This window comes from Ursus arctos, unplaced genomic scaffold (genome assembly GCF_023065955.2).
Source record: "Ursus arctos isolate Adak ecotype North America unplaced genomic scaffold, UrsArc2.0 scaffold_14, whole genome shotgun sequence".
Classification (NCBI taxonomy): Eukaryota; Metazoa; Chordata; class Mammalia; order Carnivora; family Ursidae; genus Ursus; species Ursus arctos.
This window is the reverse complement of record NW_026622808.1, coordinates 44885294-44902222: the sequence shown is the minus strand read 5'-3', so window position 1 is coordinate 44902222 and position 16929 is coordinate 44885294. Positions and strand designations below refer to the sequence as shown.

General features: G+C 42.9%; 1 protein-coding gene across 1 annotated transcript; it reads right to left on the bottom strand.

Annotated features, from left to right (window-relative positions):
* Window positions 1-921: 921 nt before the first annotated feature.
* SNTN (sentan, cilia apical structure protein) lies at window positions 922-15721 on the bottom strand. The gene is made up of 4 exons (XM_026500368.3): window positions 15612-15721; window positions 13371-13405; window positions 6747-6886; window positions 922-1885 (listed from the first exon to the last, which is right to left on the bottom strand). Exons 1-4 carry the CDS (start codon window positions 15719-15721, stop codon window positions 1727-1729), a joined length of 444 nt encoding a protein of 147 aa, XP_026356153.1. The 3' UTR covers window positions 922-1726.
* Window positions 15722-16929: the final 1208 nt, after the last annotated feature.

Sequence of the window (16929 nt, the reverse complement as noted above, 5' to 3'; positions counted from 1 at the left end):
CCTTTTCATTGGTCACCAAGGCTGCCATATTCAGCTACTTGTGACTAGGATACAAAGGGCTTTGAGGGAGAGCAGCCCACAGAGTTCTATTTGAGGGATGCCAAATGGTTCCCCAGGACCCAGCTGGTGCCTCTTTCTTGCACCGTGCCTGAAATGTGCACAGTTATTTCTGTTGAATTATTATATTATTGCTCATGATGAAGTCTAATATTAAAACAAAATTAGCAATGCCCACAGAGAGGGAGGAAAACTCTCAAACCTGCCAGTTACGTGACGTTGGAAAAATCAAAACCTGTCTTGCAGTTTCCTCATCTGTAAGATGATAATACTAATACCTACCTCAGAGTGTTGTTATGGGGGTTAAATGAGTTAATATTTGTAAAGCCCCTAAAAGGGTGCCTGGCACTTAGAATGAGCCCCGTTGAACACCTGTACTTCCTGTTAAAATGGTGATCGAGGGTAAAGTTTGGAGCTTTTTCTTACATGGTATGGAAACTCTCACGCTTAGAATGTCTGAGGTTTGGAAAGTGGAAAGGGCCAAGGAATCGGGTCTTGGTGGATTGGAAACACTGCAGGGTGAGACCAGGAGTGAAGAGCTCCCTCCTGAAAGGGTTTCTTTGCATATGTACGTGAGGCTTATAGTGTTGAGCTAGGAAGAAAAGGCAAGATAAGGGGGAGGGATTTTGGAAGTTACAGTAATTTTACAATGAGTAAAAGACTTTGTGAAAGTCTGTCTCAAAGGCTCAGGCATTGACGTGTGTGTGTGTGTGTGTGTGTGTGTGTGTGTGATTTAAACTCAGGAACACGGGCATGGACATAGGAGATGTGGGTCCTTGAACATACCCACTTCTAGAAGATATTCTCAGAAAGTTATTGATTGGCTACAAAAGTTGACAGACATTGCAAGGATATTGGGGTGTTTTGGTTTTAAGTCGTGTTTATTTAGGTATAATTCACATACAGCAAAATTCATCCTTTTTATTTAGTGTACATTTCAAAGAGTTTGACAAATGTGTGCAGTCATGTAACCACCACAATCAAGATATAAAACATTGCCATCCCCCCTAAAAGTTCCTTCATGCCCATTATGAACAACTTCACTTCCCACGCACAGTTCTGGTAACCACCAATCTCTCTCCCCTCTGGGTAGTTTTGCCTTTTACAGAGTGTCAAAGTTTCTTTGATCTCTGAGCCCATGTCAGGTGAAAAACTCTTTTAGTATCCTGAAGCCCTTATCATAGTTAGAATTATACTGTATATGCAATTGACTAATACACTGTTAAATGTCCACCTCTTCTGCTAGACTTCTCTGCAGGCATGTCTGAGGGCATAGATTATATAGCTAGTTCATTACTGTATCTTCAGCAGTACCATCAAGTACAGGCTCAACAAACATCACTTAATAAATGAATGAATGAATAAGTCGATGACTATAAGGAAAGTGTTCTAAGTCACTATTGACTAAGCAAAAGTAATTTGATATTCAGTGTTATCAAATCTATCCGATTGTAAAGCACCCAGACACTACACTATTCAAACATCCTGAAGAGTATGCGTATACTTTTGGAGTTACATTGGATCTAAATATTAGCAATCGGAACCATCCCAGGCAATTCCAGATTCATTATCAGGAGGCTCAATTAATTAAAAATAAAATGGAAAAAATCTTTAAACATTTAACACTGTCTACTGCCATTATTTTGTCTAACTGCATATTTAAAGCTATTTAATTCATGATTTTTACACTCCATATATTTTGTAGCAAATCTGAAATTATGGCGATGCTTAAGAGCAAAATCATGAAATCCTCAAAATCAAGCTTATCTTCAGTGTGCTCGTCGAGTTCAGAAAGAAGGTCCTTGTATTTGGGTTTGGTTTCTTGTCCCTGTGAGAATAAAGAAAAAGTGAAAACCAAATTCATTTTGCCACATCTGTTTTACAGATAACAAGCAATAAGAAACATGTTATTAACATGTTGCTGTAACATTTTATGACATGCTATTAACAATATCATGTTAAGTTGCTACTAGTGCTACTAGTTGAGGGCTGTGTTAAATCTTTTCATGGGTTATTTCACTGAATTTCCATGGTGACCTTATTGGATATTCTATTATTTTCCCCACTTTATGGATGAGCGCCAGAGATTCAGTGAGAGTTAAGTAACTTGCCCCCACCTAGGCAGCTATTGGTATGGAGCCAGAATTCATAGTCTTGGCTTTCTGACCCTGGAGCCCACACTCAACTGCTAAGCTATCTGCCTCTCTAGAAACTCAGATACATTACATTTTCAGAATTTCAAAATATAATCTCTTTGCTTTTTAAAAATATAATCTCTGTTATGGGAAGTATTCATTCTATGTTGCACTGAACAATAAAATTGTCCAGAAATATGAAATAAAAAACACTAATATAAAGTCTGCGCTTTGGAAAACTGTTCAGCATTTAGTTTGATCATAAATCACCCCCAAGTCCACAGCCCTCATAAACAGATTGAAAGAAAACATAGGAGTAGTACATACACGGAGAGGCTTTTTAGTTTCCAACCACAGCTTGTGAGCCTATTTTCCCGAGTGGCATTAAAAACATTAAGGTCATTCGATTCTCTGTTATTCTGAGCTATGTTTCCATTTAGTTCAACCCCAAATGCTCACCCATGTGCTAGCTGTAAAAAGCCATCACAGCAATGACTAAGGCCCTTTAGGAATGATGATACATTCCTCTTACAGCCTAGACCATTCTTGTTTTTCTAAGCTCTTGTTTCTCTCAGGAGGTCACACCTAACAGTGAGGGTGAAAGGAGCTTCCCCTGCCTCATTTCAAGACAGTTCAGTGCTATGTTGAAAGGGTCAGATCCAAGGCAGAGACAGGATTACTGGTGGAATGGCACACTACAGCCAGACATGGCTGTAGATGTCTCCTTTTTCTCTTTTAAATTTATTTGAGGGACTGAGGGAGGGAGAGAGAGCAAGCAGGAGCAGGGGGAGAGGGAGAGAATCTTCAAGCAGACGCCCCACTGAGCGTGGACCCACCACAGGGCTCGATCCCAGTTTCCTGAGATCACGACCTGAGCCACAGTTGGAGGCTTAACGGTCTGAGCCACTCCGGTGTTCCAGATCTCTCTTTTTTCCTGCATATTGGAGGAGCACCTGAGCTGACCCAGGTCCAGACTTCTTGGGGCCTGACCAGCCATCTTGTTTTGTATGTTCTTTTTCTTTTTTTTCTTTCTTTCCTTTTTTAAAAAAGATATATTTATTTATTTGAGAGAGAGAGAGACAGAGAGAGCGCGAGGACGCGCGTGCATAGACACCCCACCCCCATGAGTGGGGGAGGGGCAGAGGGCGAAAATATCCAAGCAGACTCCGGCTGATCAGGGAGCCCCTAGAGGGGCTTTATCTCACAAGCTGTGAGATCAGGACCTGAGCCAAATTCAAGAGCCCAAGCTTAACTAACTGAGCCACCCAGGAGCCCCTTCTTTTTGTATCTTCTTAACAGTGCATTTAAATGCCCAGTTTTATTATATCTGACTGTCTATAGACGGTCCAGATCCCCCCCAAATTATGTTAGGCTTATAAGAAAGGACATGTTCCCCTCAGAACCCAGGCCTCAGCCAAAAGATCCCCCTCCATTTACCAGAGAACTTCACATGGGGATGCCGGAGAAAGCCCAGTTAGGAACCACGGGGCTGTCATCTTTAGCCACGGAGTCGGGGGCCCCCTGCCTGCCTTACGGAATCTCACCGAGCTGCGTGCTGGGTCGAAGGCAACATTCTGACACTGCTCTGCACGTTTGCCCTGTGAGGTAAAGCTAGCTTGCTGCTATTAATACCGAGAATGCCCGAGTCCCCTGTGGTCCCCTGAAATGTTTCTGCTTTCCGGTGCCTCTCATGTGGAGCAGAGGGCAGGACTGCGTAGGAGGCCGGGAAATCCAGGAATTGGCTACCTTTCTCGAGTGTAGCCTGCCCTGAGGGACCCGACGTTGAGGGTGTCTCTCCGAAGGATTTGGCTTTAACGTTTCCCTCGGCTGTTCTCAGACAGGGTGATGAATTACAGCAGCGCCCCTCCCCTTATCGGAGATCTCGCGGAGTTTCAGGTCCCCGCGTTAACTGCAAACCCTGAGCGACCATTCTGCCTCTGACCAATCGTCAGGAGGACAATGGAAGCCTCGCTTGAGGTCAGAGGGCTCACGTCGCTCACCTCCCTTCGTCTCAGTCACGTGGCGTTTTGTCATCCCACGTGGTCACAAGAAGGGTGAGTACCGTGCAGCAGGGTATTTTGAAAGACCACATTCACATGTATTTTACTAGAGCATATTGTTAGAGCTGTTCTGTTGCATTATTGTATTGTGACTCTCTTACTGTGCCTAATTTATAAATGAAACTTTATCATAGGCCCGGTGCATAGGGAAGAGCAGTCTGTAGAAGGTTCCGTTCTGTCACGGGTTCAGGCATCCACGGGCGGGAACTAACCACACACTTCAGGGGGGACGGCTGTACATCAGAATGACCCCTCTGCTAGGTGCTCATTTTCATGCTTGTTAAAACTCTCTGAGGATTTGCCCAGCCGCCAGTTAGGAGGCCTTTTTTCTCTCTGGAATTTGTCATTTCTTTAGGCCTCTGATGTAGGCAAATGTTATAGGATTTACTCAGCCACGCCTTCCTTAAAGACTCCTTAGAACGTTTTACCACTTGTCAAATTCTGCGTGATAATTCTGGCTGAAAAGCCTTTCTTTAAAAAAAAAAATTCAAGGAATAATACAAATGATACTTATTCTTCTTGTAATTGATCACGTGTGCCCTTTGACCTATATCACTTCACTTCCCCCCTCCCCCCCCAGCCCCTGGCAACCACCATTCTAGTCTCTGTTTCAATGAAATTGGGTTTTTAGAAAATCACTTACTCGTAGATCCAAAACCAAGGTTGATTTCTTTTTCTTTTTATTTTTTTTAAAGATTTTATTTATTTATTTGACAGAGATAGAGACAGCCAGCGAGAGAGGGACTACAAGGAGGGGGAGTGGGAGAGGAAGAAGCAGGCTCATAGCGGAGGAGCCTGATGTGGGGCTCGATCCCATAACGCCGGGATCACGCCCTGAGCCGAAGGCAGATGCTTAACCGCTGTGCCACCCAGGCACCCCCCAAGGTTGATTTCTCACAGTCTTTTGAAATAATCAAAGATTCACAGGAAGTTGTCTCTTTGACCCAGCTTCCCCCAGTGGATGACATTTTTGATATAACTGTCATATACAAAAGCCCATACATTTATATTTTAATGGAATGATAATACATATATTTTTAATATCTCAGGGCATACATAGCATCTTAGAGACTGCTTTCTTTTAAGTTTTCTCTTACTCTGCCTACCAATAAATATTGGTGGTCTAGACTGCATGAGCCCTTCTTTTCTTTTTACAAATTTCCCCTAGGCCAGCATTTCCCAAAGTATGCTTGTAGAATGTAATACAGTTTTAGGTGATTCAGGAATAAATATTAAATACAAATTAAAAGTCATCTATTCTTTTACTACCTTCCACTTCTACCCACTGAATTAACATTTACAATAGTGCTAAAGTATTCCTATAAATTTATTTAAGTAGAGAGTTAAAGAAAAAAGTTCTAAGTAAATTATCATACAGGCTGTAGGCAGATATGGGAAAAATTCTGAAGGTGGTATTCAAGTGACTAAAGGTTGGGGAGTATGCCTGTACGTAATTTAGGTCAGTGACTCTATCTGCTGCTAACTCTGACTTCTTAATTGCCAACACAAATCTTTATTCTGACCTCCCAAGTCATATGTCCTGTTGCTCTGTTTCTCCTCTGGCATGCTTTATGGACTTCTTAAAACTGACACATTCTAATGGAACTCATCACGTCTCCCCCAACCCCACCTCACTTCAAATCTGCTTATTCTCCGATCTTTGTCTTCTGTGGGAATAAGGCCAGCACCCACTTCTTCCCAAAGTTGGAAAGTCAGGTATCATCATTTGCTCCTCCTGTCCTTCAACCCTACAGCCAATCAGTTATCAGATCCCGTTCATTCCACCTTCCAGATGTCTCTGCTGTTCACCATCTTAGTCCCAGCCATCATTGTCCATGGTTTGGATGCTTCCTCACACTCTCTCTTTGTCCCTCCCCAAACCCCATCCCACTTCCATCTGCAGGTGGTGTAACTTCTGAGTCCTGGACTTAGAGACCATGCCTGGCTTCTTCCTGCCCTCAGACTGTGCCTCTATAATTTGGCTTCTGTCTACCTCCTCAGCCTTATCTCCTAGTGCCCCTTACTTTCCTCTCCCTTCTTGCCAACTACTTCCCAGCCCTCCCAGGTCTTTGACTTGCCTTACCCGCTTTGCATATACCATTCCCTTTGCTTGCAGTGCTATCATTCTCAGCCCCCACCCACCTCCTTTGCATTACTAAACTCTTGCTCATTCTTCAGATCTCAGCTATACCTTTATTTTCCAGGAGTGCTTCTTTGATCAACTGCCCCAAGATGATCCTTCTGTTTTACTCTTTCAGTGCATGTTCTACTGTTTCATGGTTATTTGAATATTTCTGATTACTTTTTAAGCATGTCTCTCTGCTCGGCTGGATTGTTAGCTTGTCCATTGTCTTAACTCCAGTGCTCAGCTCACTTCCTGGCATATAGTACATATTCATTAAACATTCGTTGAATAAAACAACATGACTGTTGGCTCTTTGGACCCACCATTAGGGCATGGCCCCTGTTTCTTCATACCTGTTAATTCACTCACCTCTGTGAAATTCCTAAACTGGGTTTGGAGCAGATTTTTGGCAGTAGCTTTTCCAAGTTTACCGTCAGGGTCAGAAGAGTTTCTGAAAATCAGAGCGAGAGTGGCAATGGCTTTTTCCAGATCTGAGCCCTTCTTGAGTTCTGTGAGGGAAGAAATGACATAGTCTAGGATAGGAATGACTCTTCCCCAGACATGGGGTTATGTTTTCCAAGGGAACCAGGGGACACAGGGTTGGAAGATGTATGTCAGTGTGGCCCTGTCCTTGAATTCTTTGCCCTCTCTCTGGGAGTGGGAGGTAGGGATATCTGGGCCTAGATCTTTAAATAAAGGAAACCAAAGTTTCTTCAGGAGCAATAAAAATTAGTAGAATTAGGATGAGATTTCTCACCTGTTTGTCATGTGACCTTGGGAAACACCTCACCTCTCTCAACGTTGGTTGTCTGACCTGTAAAATATTCAAGCGGTATCTACTATGCGCTAGGTTCAGTCTCTGGCATTGAGGGTGCCACATTGAATAAGACAAAGTCCTGCTCTTGTGGAATTTATGTTCTGTGTCAATCAAAGCATCACCTCATGTCAGTGGGATGAAGGAGGATGGCATCCAAAGCAAGCTCTTTGATATCATGATGGGTAAGGGACCCCCTTTGACTCAGCCTCAGACGTAGTGATTTCCCAGCTGCTTTCTCTGGTTTAAACTCCTCGAAAGGGTGGTGCTAACTCATTCCTTTCCCCTGGATAGCACCCAGTGAACACTGAGAATTGCACAAGGTACAGTGGAGAAAACTCATTTGTTCTCTGTCCTCTTAGGCCCTAGCACATCCTGTATTGTAGAACTTCTCACATATTACAGTTATTGCATTTGTAATGGTCTTTCTTCTCAACTAAAATGCAAGTTCCATGAGACCAGGGATCCTGCCTTTCTTTCTCACGGTATTCCCAGCGGCACAAATTCCTGCTACACAGTAGGTGCTTGTATATGCCGTTTAATGAATGAAGAAGAAGAAAAGGAAAGAAAAATAAAATCTTACAGCTTTTAGCCCGGGTGATGTGCAACGATCGTGGATACAAAGAATGATGATCAGACAGAATAACAGAACTTTTGTATTGAGCACTTACTATCCTTCTGACATTTCCCTAAGCACTCAGCACCCAGAGGTGACACAACCAGCTGTGGCCTCTGCCCTCTTGCAATATACTTTACAGTCTAGAGAGAAATAAGCAATAATCAAGAGGAGAATGTATATATATTTGTTTATATATATATTTGATTATTATTGGTCCGTATGCGTATATATTGTACATATTTACAACTTGCGATGTATGAAGCAAAGAAGGCACAGAGACAGAAAAAATAAAAGAAATACACCTGGGAGGAAAACTACTTAGATGGCTGGCCTTGGAGGTCTCTGAGTAGACGAACATTTACGCTAAGACCTAATGGATGAGAAGGATCCTGCCCTGTAAAAGCCTTGTGGGGGAGAGTCAGGCTGGGATTAGGGCTGTGCCGAATCCCAGGCTCAGGGAGCAGACAACGTGAAGGCTCAGCAGAAGGAGTCTGGCATGTTGTGGGAACTGGGAGGAGACAGCTGTGGTGGGAACCTAGAAGGGTGTTTGATTAGGAAAGGAGGCGAGGGGCGCCTGGGTAGCGCAGTCGTTAAGCGTCTGCCTTCGGCTCAGGATGTAATCCCGGTGTTCTGGGATCGAGTCCCACATCGGGCTACTACACTGGGAGCCTGCTTCTTCCTCTCCCACTCCCCTGCTGTGTTCCCTCTCTCTCTGGCTGTCTCTCTGTCACATAAACAAATAAAATCTTAAAAAAAAAAAAAAAAAAAGGAAAGGAGGTGAGACTGACCCACGCAGGATTTACAGCCCCTGGAAAGGAATCAGACTTTTCTTCGCAAATATTTTCTCCCAGTCTGTCAATTGTTGGTTTTTTTTAATCCTTTCAATTGAGCTCTTTTGTGGAGGAATAGTTTCTAATTTTTTATGAAGTCTGATTTACCAATTTTTCCTCTTATGGAAGATTCAGCCTACATAAAATGAAAAGTTTTATAATTTTATGGCCTACATTTAAATCCATGATCCATTTTGAGTTTCTTTTTTGTACCAGGTATGAGACTTAGGCGGAGGTTCATGTTTTTTTTTTTAATGTGGATGACCAATTGCTTCTGCATCAGTTGTGGAAAATACTATCCTTCCTTCGCCGAATCATTCTGCATCTTTGTCAGAAATCAGTTGGGCATCTTTTTGTGGGTCAGTCTCTGGTTTCCCTATTCTGTTCTATTGATCTGTGCATCTCACCCTCTGTCAGCAACACACTGTTTTGATTCCCATAGCCACAGAGTAAACTGTAACATGGGGGACAGTGAGCTCCCCACTTCCTTCTTTTTCAAAATAATTTTGGCTCTTCTAGGCCCTTTTCCTTTCTGGGTCTCTATGGGACTTACTGTAAGCCTTAAGAGAAATTTGAGGGGAATTGATATCTTTGCTATGTTGACTTTTCCAGTTCAGGAACAGTATGTATCTCCATTATCGTACACTTTATAGGTGAAGAGAGGATGGTAGGGCACGCTCCTAGTGAGTGGTGGCAGAGCTTGAATTTGAATCCATGTGGAAGAAATAAGCCTCATGAAGATAGAGATTTCTTTCTTTCTTTTTTTTTTTTTTCCTCTCTGTCTTGGGTTCTGTGGAACCTGTGGTATTTAGAATAATGCCTGGTCCATTGTAGGGGCTTCACATATATTTGTTGGATGAATGTCTGCTAAGCCTGTGTCCTCAGCTTCTTACTGCCTGATTTCCTCCCTAGTTTCTGATTCCCAGTCTCACTTCCTATGGCTTGTACCTGACCTTTCCCACTTGTGTCTGCTTGTCTGGTGGCCGGCCCTCCATCTAGCCTTGAGCTCCAGCCTCAGAACATTCCCTGCTTCTTTGAATTTGATTTTTACCTCTTTCTCTCCCCATCCTTAATCACCTCTTCCCTTAGTCTCTGCCACATCCCTGAAACTCACAGTTAGAATTGAGATTCTCCTCAGTTACCCAGCCCTTTGCTGCTCATCAAGGTCCCAGGAAATGAGCATATTCTTCTAGCTTGTGTGTTTGAGGTGGTGGTGGGATGCTATAAGGTGGTAACCTTGAATTTAAGTAGCTGAAGAATGAACTCTATTTATTCTCTCTTTAAGAAGCAAATTGCTTAGAGGTAATATCTTAATTCCTTAAGCGGTAAATATTCCTTCTGTAATTTTGGCCAGCTGATTTATTAATTAATAACCAAGAATAATTTGGGAAGGCTTTAGTATGAGCTGCTCTACTGGGTCATGGGGGACAGTAGCCTCTTGCTCTCCAGGCTCTGCCTTTCTGGTGAGGAAGGGGTATATTTGCAAGCCAGGAGTGAGCTTGCAAATAACGACAGACACCTTCCTTGTTTACTCTGTGCCAGATGCTTTCCAAGCATAATCTTATTTAATGCTTAGTAAAACCCATAGAGGTAGGTACTATTTGTGTCTCAATTTTACATATTGGAAATTGACACATGGAGAGATTAAGAGTTTTAAGGTCATGTTGCTCAGAAGTGGCAGATGAAGGATTTAAAAGTCTGTCTGACTTCAAAGACCATAGAAAGACCTGCCACTTTGGAGTATCTCTTTGTAAGGCCATCTCCACGGAGGCTGTGGAATCCAGATATTGTCCAGCCCCCACAAGGAAGTTCAGGCCTGTCTGCATTCTAGATGGGGACTCCATCTGGACAAGCCAACTCTTCTTCCTTCTCCACCATTCTTTTAAGCCCAGCAGTCCTTTTCCCCGTGACTATGAAATAGTGTATGTTCATGGTAAAAAGTGAGCTAGCAAATATTACAAATAAAAGATAACAAGGTGCTCTGGTTTTCCTACCAACACTCACGATACTTTGAGAGATGTTTTGGTTTCCTGTTTTTATGGTTGGATTCTTCCCTTAATAAACTCGGCATGTTGCCTTTTAATACCTGCCCTGTCTGCCTCACAGAGTTGTGAGCAAATATGTGAAAGCATATTGTAAAGGGCTAAGTCCTATTAAAAACCCAAGGGGTCGATGTTTCTCTTTTGGCATCTTTTATCACCTTTCTTGCCTCTGGAAGAGGCGTGTGAGAGAGGGTGTTAAAGCGGGCACTTCATGTCGACCTCTCCTGCTATTTCCTACCTCACTTTTCATGGTTTAATAATACTAAACTGTGTGTAGTCCCTTACTCTGTTCTCCCAGCAAGTATTTTTTGGCAAATACTTATTGCCAGGCTCTGTCCTAGTTCTGGGGATGGAACAGTGAGCAGTATCAAGAAGGCATTTCTTAATTTGGTGCTTGCGTTCTGGAAGACAATTGTAGTGAAGGATTACGGGGCTAGGATTCTGCATGCTAGCTAGCCATTCCTCCCTGGGATGCACGGGATTTGACTCACTAACTCATACACCAGCCCTCAGAGGTGGGTTCCTGCGTATCGATATAGGAATAGATAAGGAAGGAAACTGAGGCTCGCAAAGGTCAGTAGCTTGCTCAAGGTCACACAGCCAGTCTGGTCCCTCAGCATGATGCACGCTGCCTTTCCGTAGTGTTTTTCAGGCAGTGTATTCTGTAGGACCTTTTCCAAACCCCCAGATTGGGCAATGGGTCCCTCCTTTGTGTCTCTCTACTTCCCTGAATGTAAACTTACCATAACCCTCACACTAAAACACGGTTGATCTGTCTAAATTTCCTTCGAGACCAGAGCTGTCCAAAAGAAATGTCATGTGAGCCATAATGATAATCGAATCTTTCTGGTAGCCGCGTTAAAAGGGTGAAAAGAAACATACAAAATCATTTTCATGAAATTCTATTTAACCCAGTGTATCAGAAATATTTCAACATGTGATCAATCTAAACAGATTATTGAGATATGCTATACCTTTTTCTACTAAGTCTCTAAAGTCTGACTTACCGATTACACTTACAGCGCATTTCAATGCTCAACATCTACATGTGGCTGGTGGCTGCTGCCCTGGACAGAGCGTTCTAGACTTGCTCCCGAGGGCAGTTACTGCATGTCATTTATCTCTATGCTTGTTCCCAGGCCCTGGCGGGTTGTAGGCCTCGGTGTATGTGTGTTGGGCGGAGCTGAGTGGAATGTCAGAACCATCGTCTGCCTCTTTCCCCTCACCTGACCTGAAATGTGGCACTCAGCTCCAAACATTAGATCTAGGGAGTTCCTGACACTCCAGTGTAATAGAAACCAATTCTCAGTGTGGCAAGGTGTCAGAATCACCTTGTTTTAGAAATTTTCCTAATATTAGTTATTTTTGCAAATGGAGAAATGAAGACCCGTCGGAGAGAAGCAGTTTGTCCAGGTTCACACCTGTAGTATGTGGCAGGACTAAACACCAGGTCTCTGTTCTTCTCTCTCTAGGTCAGTAGTTTCCCCAACATGCTAGCACTTCTCCAACTTCCCTGCTACAAAACTCTTTGGATGCTAGTGGCAAATATGTCCTCAACCTCTATTCCCACCCTTAAGAGATCAAGGGCACAGGCCCAAGCAGCCAGCAGAGGAAATGGGGGTTCATACTGACCTCTATTCCATGCTCATCTTATTTCAATGGATAACATTTAAAACTACTTGCCATTGAATAAAGCACATTCTGGGAAGATGAGCCATTGTTCATCCTGTGTTTTTTTTAAGGCATGGGAATAAATGTGGCCCAGCAGTCCAATAGTCAAATGTAACGAGTCTGGTGCTGGGAATGGTGTGTGTGTGTGTGTGTGTGTGTGTGTGTGTGTGTGTGTGTGTTTTCAGGGGCAGTGAGGGTGATGGAGAGACTTACAACCCCCCTCAACCTCCTAGAAGGGATAAGGTGTATTAGCCATGTAGTGGGACATTATCAAAAGCATCCAAAGTTGTGTAAATTGTAAAACAGAAATCATGGGTTTCTTATTGTGATACTATAAAAATAATAGTTTCATCATGATGGACATTTATTTAAGTAAAAATACAGAGTCTCCTTTGGAGGCATTGGCCAGCCATCTAGGAGGAAAAACAAATAGTAAGTATCGATCTGTGCTTCTTATTCTGTAGACATTTTAAAGCCACAGATTTGGGAATTCGATCATGATCCAAGTGTATGAGTGGTTTTTTTTTCTTATATGGTTCTTTCCATGGCCATACTGTTAGCTCTAAAAATATTTTCCCTATAAAATTGAATTTTGAGGGCATATATTTACGTTTTGTGAGGTGGCCACACTGTGTTTTCACTCCACCCACAGAGGCAGTCGGGGGTTGATTGCGTCCTGAGTCCGATGACCATTCATGAGTTGGGTATTGGTGGTCTTGCTCTGGACGTACTGGGAATGCTTCCCCTAGAGAGGGTGGGCAGCACCCTGAATTAGGGAATCAGAGGATCCATATTTTCATCTTAGCTTGGCCTCGCATGGGCTAAGTTTGGGCAAACTCATTCCTATCACTGGACCTTAGTTCTCAAATCTTTAAAAAGAACATGATGAATATTTGATGATGTATCCACAAGCTCTCTCACATCTCCGGCATTCTTTGATGTCCTGTTGTTTTTAATTCCTTGTGTGCTCTCACGGCAGAGGAGAAATACGTACATCGCAGTCACCCCTTGTCTTACCTTTTATTGAAGCCAGTTGTTTCGAGATTGAAATGCTGCCAACAAAATGAAAGAAAAATAATGATTTGGGAGCTTGGGTGTTTATTTCTGCATCTAAAGTCAAGCAATACAGGGACACCTGGCTGGCTCAGTCTGTTAATGGTGGGACTTTTGATTTTTGCTCAGGTCATGATCTCAGGGTCATGAGGTCAAGCCCCGTGTTGGGCTCTGCACTCACTGCAGAGTCAGCTCCGGATTCTTTGTCTCCCTCTCCTTCTGCCCCTCTGTCTGCTCGCACATGCTATTAATTAGTCAATTAATTAATTAAAAAATCTTTAAAAAAATAAAGTAAAGCACTTTCACACATGCTATTAATCAACTAATTAATTAAAAAATCTTTTAAAAAATTAAGTAAAGCAATACAATGATTGAAAAATTAATTTATTTTCAGTAAACCTTCAGTGAACCCTCTAGTGGAGCAGTCATCTGTCTTTCAAGCCCCTTTTGCTCCTTGCCACGTAGTAAAGAAGTGTTCAAGTGTGTCTAGCCCATATCCTAGTCTTTCTTGCATTTGTGTCACTACAGGACTGAAGTCCCTCAAGTGGAAAAGGAGCAGAAAGGTGTGGTCATCTTCCATGTAAGCTCTTCTCTGTCTTTCCCACTTCCATCTGACTAACATAGACATTATCCAGGACACTTGCGAAGCCACATGTTAAAACCACAAGCATCACCACCATCCCTGGCCCCTACGTGGCTACATGGAGTAAATCTGCCACAGACCTGGAGCCCTGGCTCCACACTGTCACACAAAAAAGAAAAAAACAATAACTTTTGTGCCATAAAACACTAAGGATTGGAAGTTTGTTTATTTGTTCCAGTAGCTTAGCCTACCTGAGACTCTAGGTGCTGAGCTGGGCGGGGGTGCATCTGTGACCGAGAAACATGTTCCTGCACTCCTAGGGCTTAAAGTCTAGTACAGAAAACAGATTTTAAAGAGGGAATTCAATAAAGAGCAATGGCATGGTCAGATTTGCATTTGGGGAAGTTATTTCACCTGATATATCAGAAGAGATTGGATCAGGGGCCAGATGGGAGGCAGGAAGATGTACCTCACTCCCTTACAAACTGCAGATCAAATTTGCTTGATATTTCAACCCACAATGGCTGGAATGGTTTTTGAGAATGCCAGTAAGAACAATAGTACTTGGTGACATCTTTGACAAATCCTTAATGGAAACTTTTGGGTTCAAGATCTGAATTCTGCATCAAGACCTTATCACCTTAGGGAGGGGGGCTCATTTTTTTTATTTGTGAAATTAGGAAGCTGAACTCCATGATATTTTTAAAAAGATTTATTTATTTTTATTTTAGAGAAAGGGAGAGCAGGGGAGGGGCAGAGGGAGAGGGAGGGAGAGTCTGAAGCAGACTCCACACTGAGTGTGGGGCTCCACACAGGGCTCCATGCAGGGGTCAGTCTCACGACCCTGAGATCACGACCTGAGCCCCAATTAAACATTGGACACTCAACCAATTGCACCACCCAGGCACCCCAAGGACTCTATGATATTTTAGATCTTTTATAGTCTTCTTGGTGAGTTTCCCTTGATTTTCTAGAAACTCTGCACCATTATTATCTTCTTTATACAATGCACTACCTTTTCACTCTGCATATAGTGTACCTGCAACATGGCTTGTGTTTCTTTCTTTCTTTTTTTTTTTTTGGCTGTGTTATATTCTATTGCCGTAATCTCCATTAATCTGTGAAGCCTTTGAGAGCAAGAGGTATGCAATTTATCTCAAAACCTTCCACCCCTCACCTATTACAGTACTACCTAGCACTTGTTGAGTGTTCAAGAAAGTTTTTTGAGCTACAGTACATCTCCTAAATAAAATTACATGAGAAAGAATATTTTTAATTTATTAGCTATAATTTGATACTTCGAATGATATGAAACAGTTTCCCTCTGTCATGGATAGTCTAAAAGAATTTGTTGTACAGTTAAAATCCTTACTAATTTTGATTTATGAATGTTTCTCAAGACACAAAGATATTTGTGTTAATTATATCATCTTTTCAGTTTGCAGTTAAAGCCTCCCATTTGTTCCCTTTGTTTCTGCAATTTAACTTAAAGCTGGATTGGGGTGGGTACCAAGCACCAAACCTGCAATATCTTGACCATCAAGTTGACATGAACTCTTTGGAAATGCACCTGCAAGCTTAAATGAAACTCAGTAAAGGAGAGCCATCCACGTGCCACTGACCTTTTGGGCATTTTCCTAGGTGCTAAAGTAGATGTTGGGGCTGCAGAAAGACTGGGGTCCCCTTCCAAGTGGAGTTCCTGGTCCCGGCTACTGTGCATGCAGCCACACATACTCTGGTCGTCTGTTGTGTGTTGGTCCTTCCTAAGCAACAGTCACTTGCCCACTGTTACTGTTGTCGTTCACTCCATGACAACTATGTAAGGCACTTTTAGGAGAGCTTTCTGCTAGTGTTATTGTATGTGGACATTAAACCATTCATGCAGTCAACAAACATTTGAGTGCCTGCTATAGGGCAGGCACTCTACAAGGTGCTGGAGACACAACAGTGAGCAAAATCAGACATGGGCCCTGATCACAGACAGCTTAGTGGGAAAGACAGATATTAAGTGATCATCTGAAAAAGTCATACCCATGAACAGTACTGTGCAAGGGGATGCTATGAGATTGGTGTCGGGGAGATCAGGGAGGCATCCCTGGGGAAGTGATGTGATGATGAGCAGGAGTTAAGTAGGTGCAGTGCCAAAGGAACCACATCGTGGGCAGAAGGAATAGCTTGTACTATCTCAGGGGCAGGAGGGAGTGTGGTGATTCGGAGGGACTGAAGGTAAAGGCCAATGTGTCTGGACCAGAGAGGCTGATGGGGAGTGAAGCTCTACCTGAGGAGGAAGAGGAGTCATGGTGGGTAAGACCACGCAGAAGCTCGTAGGCCACAGGAGGGCATCTTCACTCCACGTCAACAGAATGGGAAAGCATTTGTGGATTTTAAGCAAAGAGGGTAATAAAGTTAGATTTACTTTTTGGAAAAGTCACTCTGGCTTCAATGTGAGTAACAGTTTATAGAAGTGGACAGTATAAGTGCAGGAAGCCTGGTGGGAAGGCTACTTCTCTTATGTCAGCTTAGAGCTCTTTCTGTAAAAACCAGGGGATGTATCAACTCAGATAAGTCTGGTTCAGGGAACACATGACCAACAATTACTTAGATCACTGGTAAGTTGATGGGTGAGAGGAGATAGATCTCAATGGAAGCCAAGAATAGCCATTGTCCAGTCTTCAAGTTGGCTCCAGGACACTGCTATCTTATTACTGCATCACTGGTCACTGTGAACCATATGGCCATGTCACTCTCTCATTGCTTGCCTCCCTTTATGGGTTTTCTTTTCTCTCCTCCCTCTACCCCCTGACTAATTCCCTTAGCATTTTTCATTTAAACTGGGGAAAGACAGAATTTGATTGGCCTCACTAATTACTATTGGCATCCTGGTCAGAGTTTTAATGCCAGCCCATCCCATAGGTTGCCAGTTAGCCTGTGCAATTATCT

Bases quoted from the DNA above. Each gene is read 5' to 3' on its own strand.
- SNTN (XM_026500368.3), bottom strand. From the start codon at position 15,721: ATGTGTGGCTGCATGCACAGTAGCCGGGACCAGGAACTCCACTTGGAA. The intron at 6,887-13,370 runs GTAAGACAAGGG...CTTCCCTCACAG, and splicing joins ACAACTGGCTTCAATAAAAG to AACTCAAGAAGGGCTCAGAT. The intron at 1,886-6,746 runs GTGAGTGAATTA...TTATTCTCACAG, and splicing joins AGTTTAGGAATTTCACAGAG to GGACAAGAAACCAAACCCAA.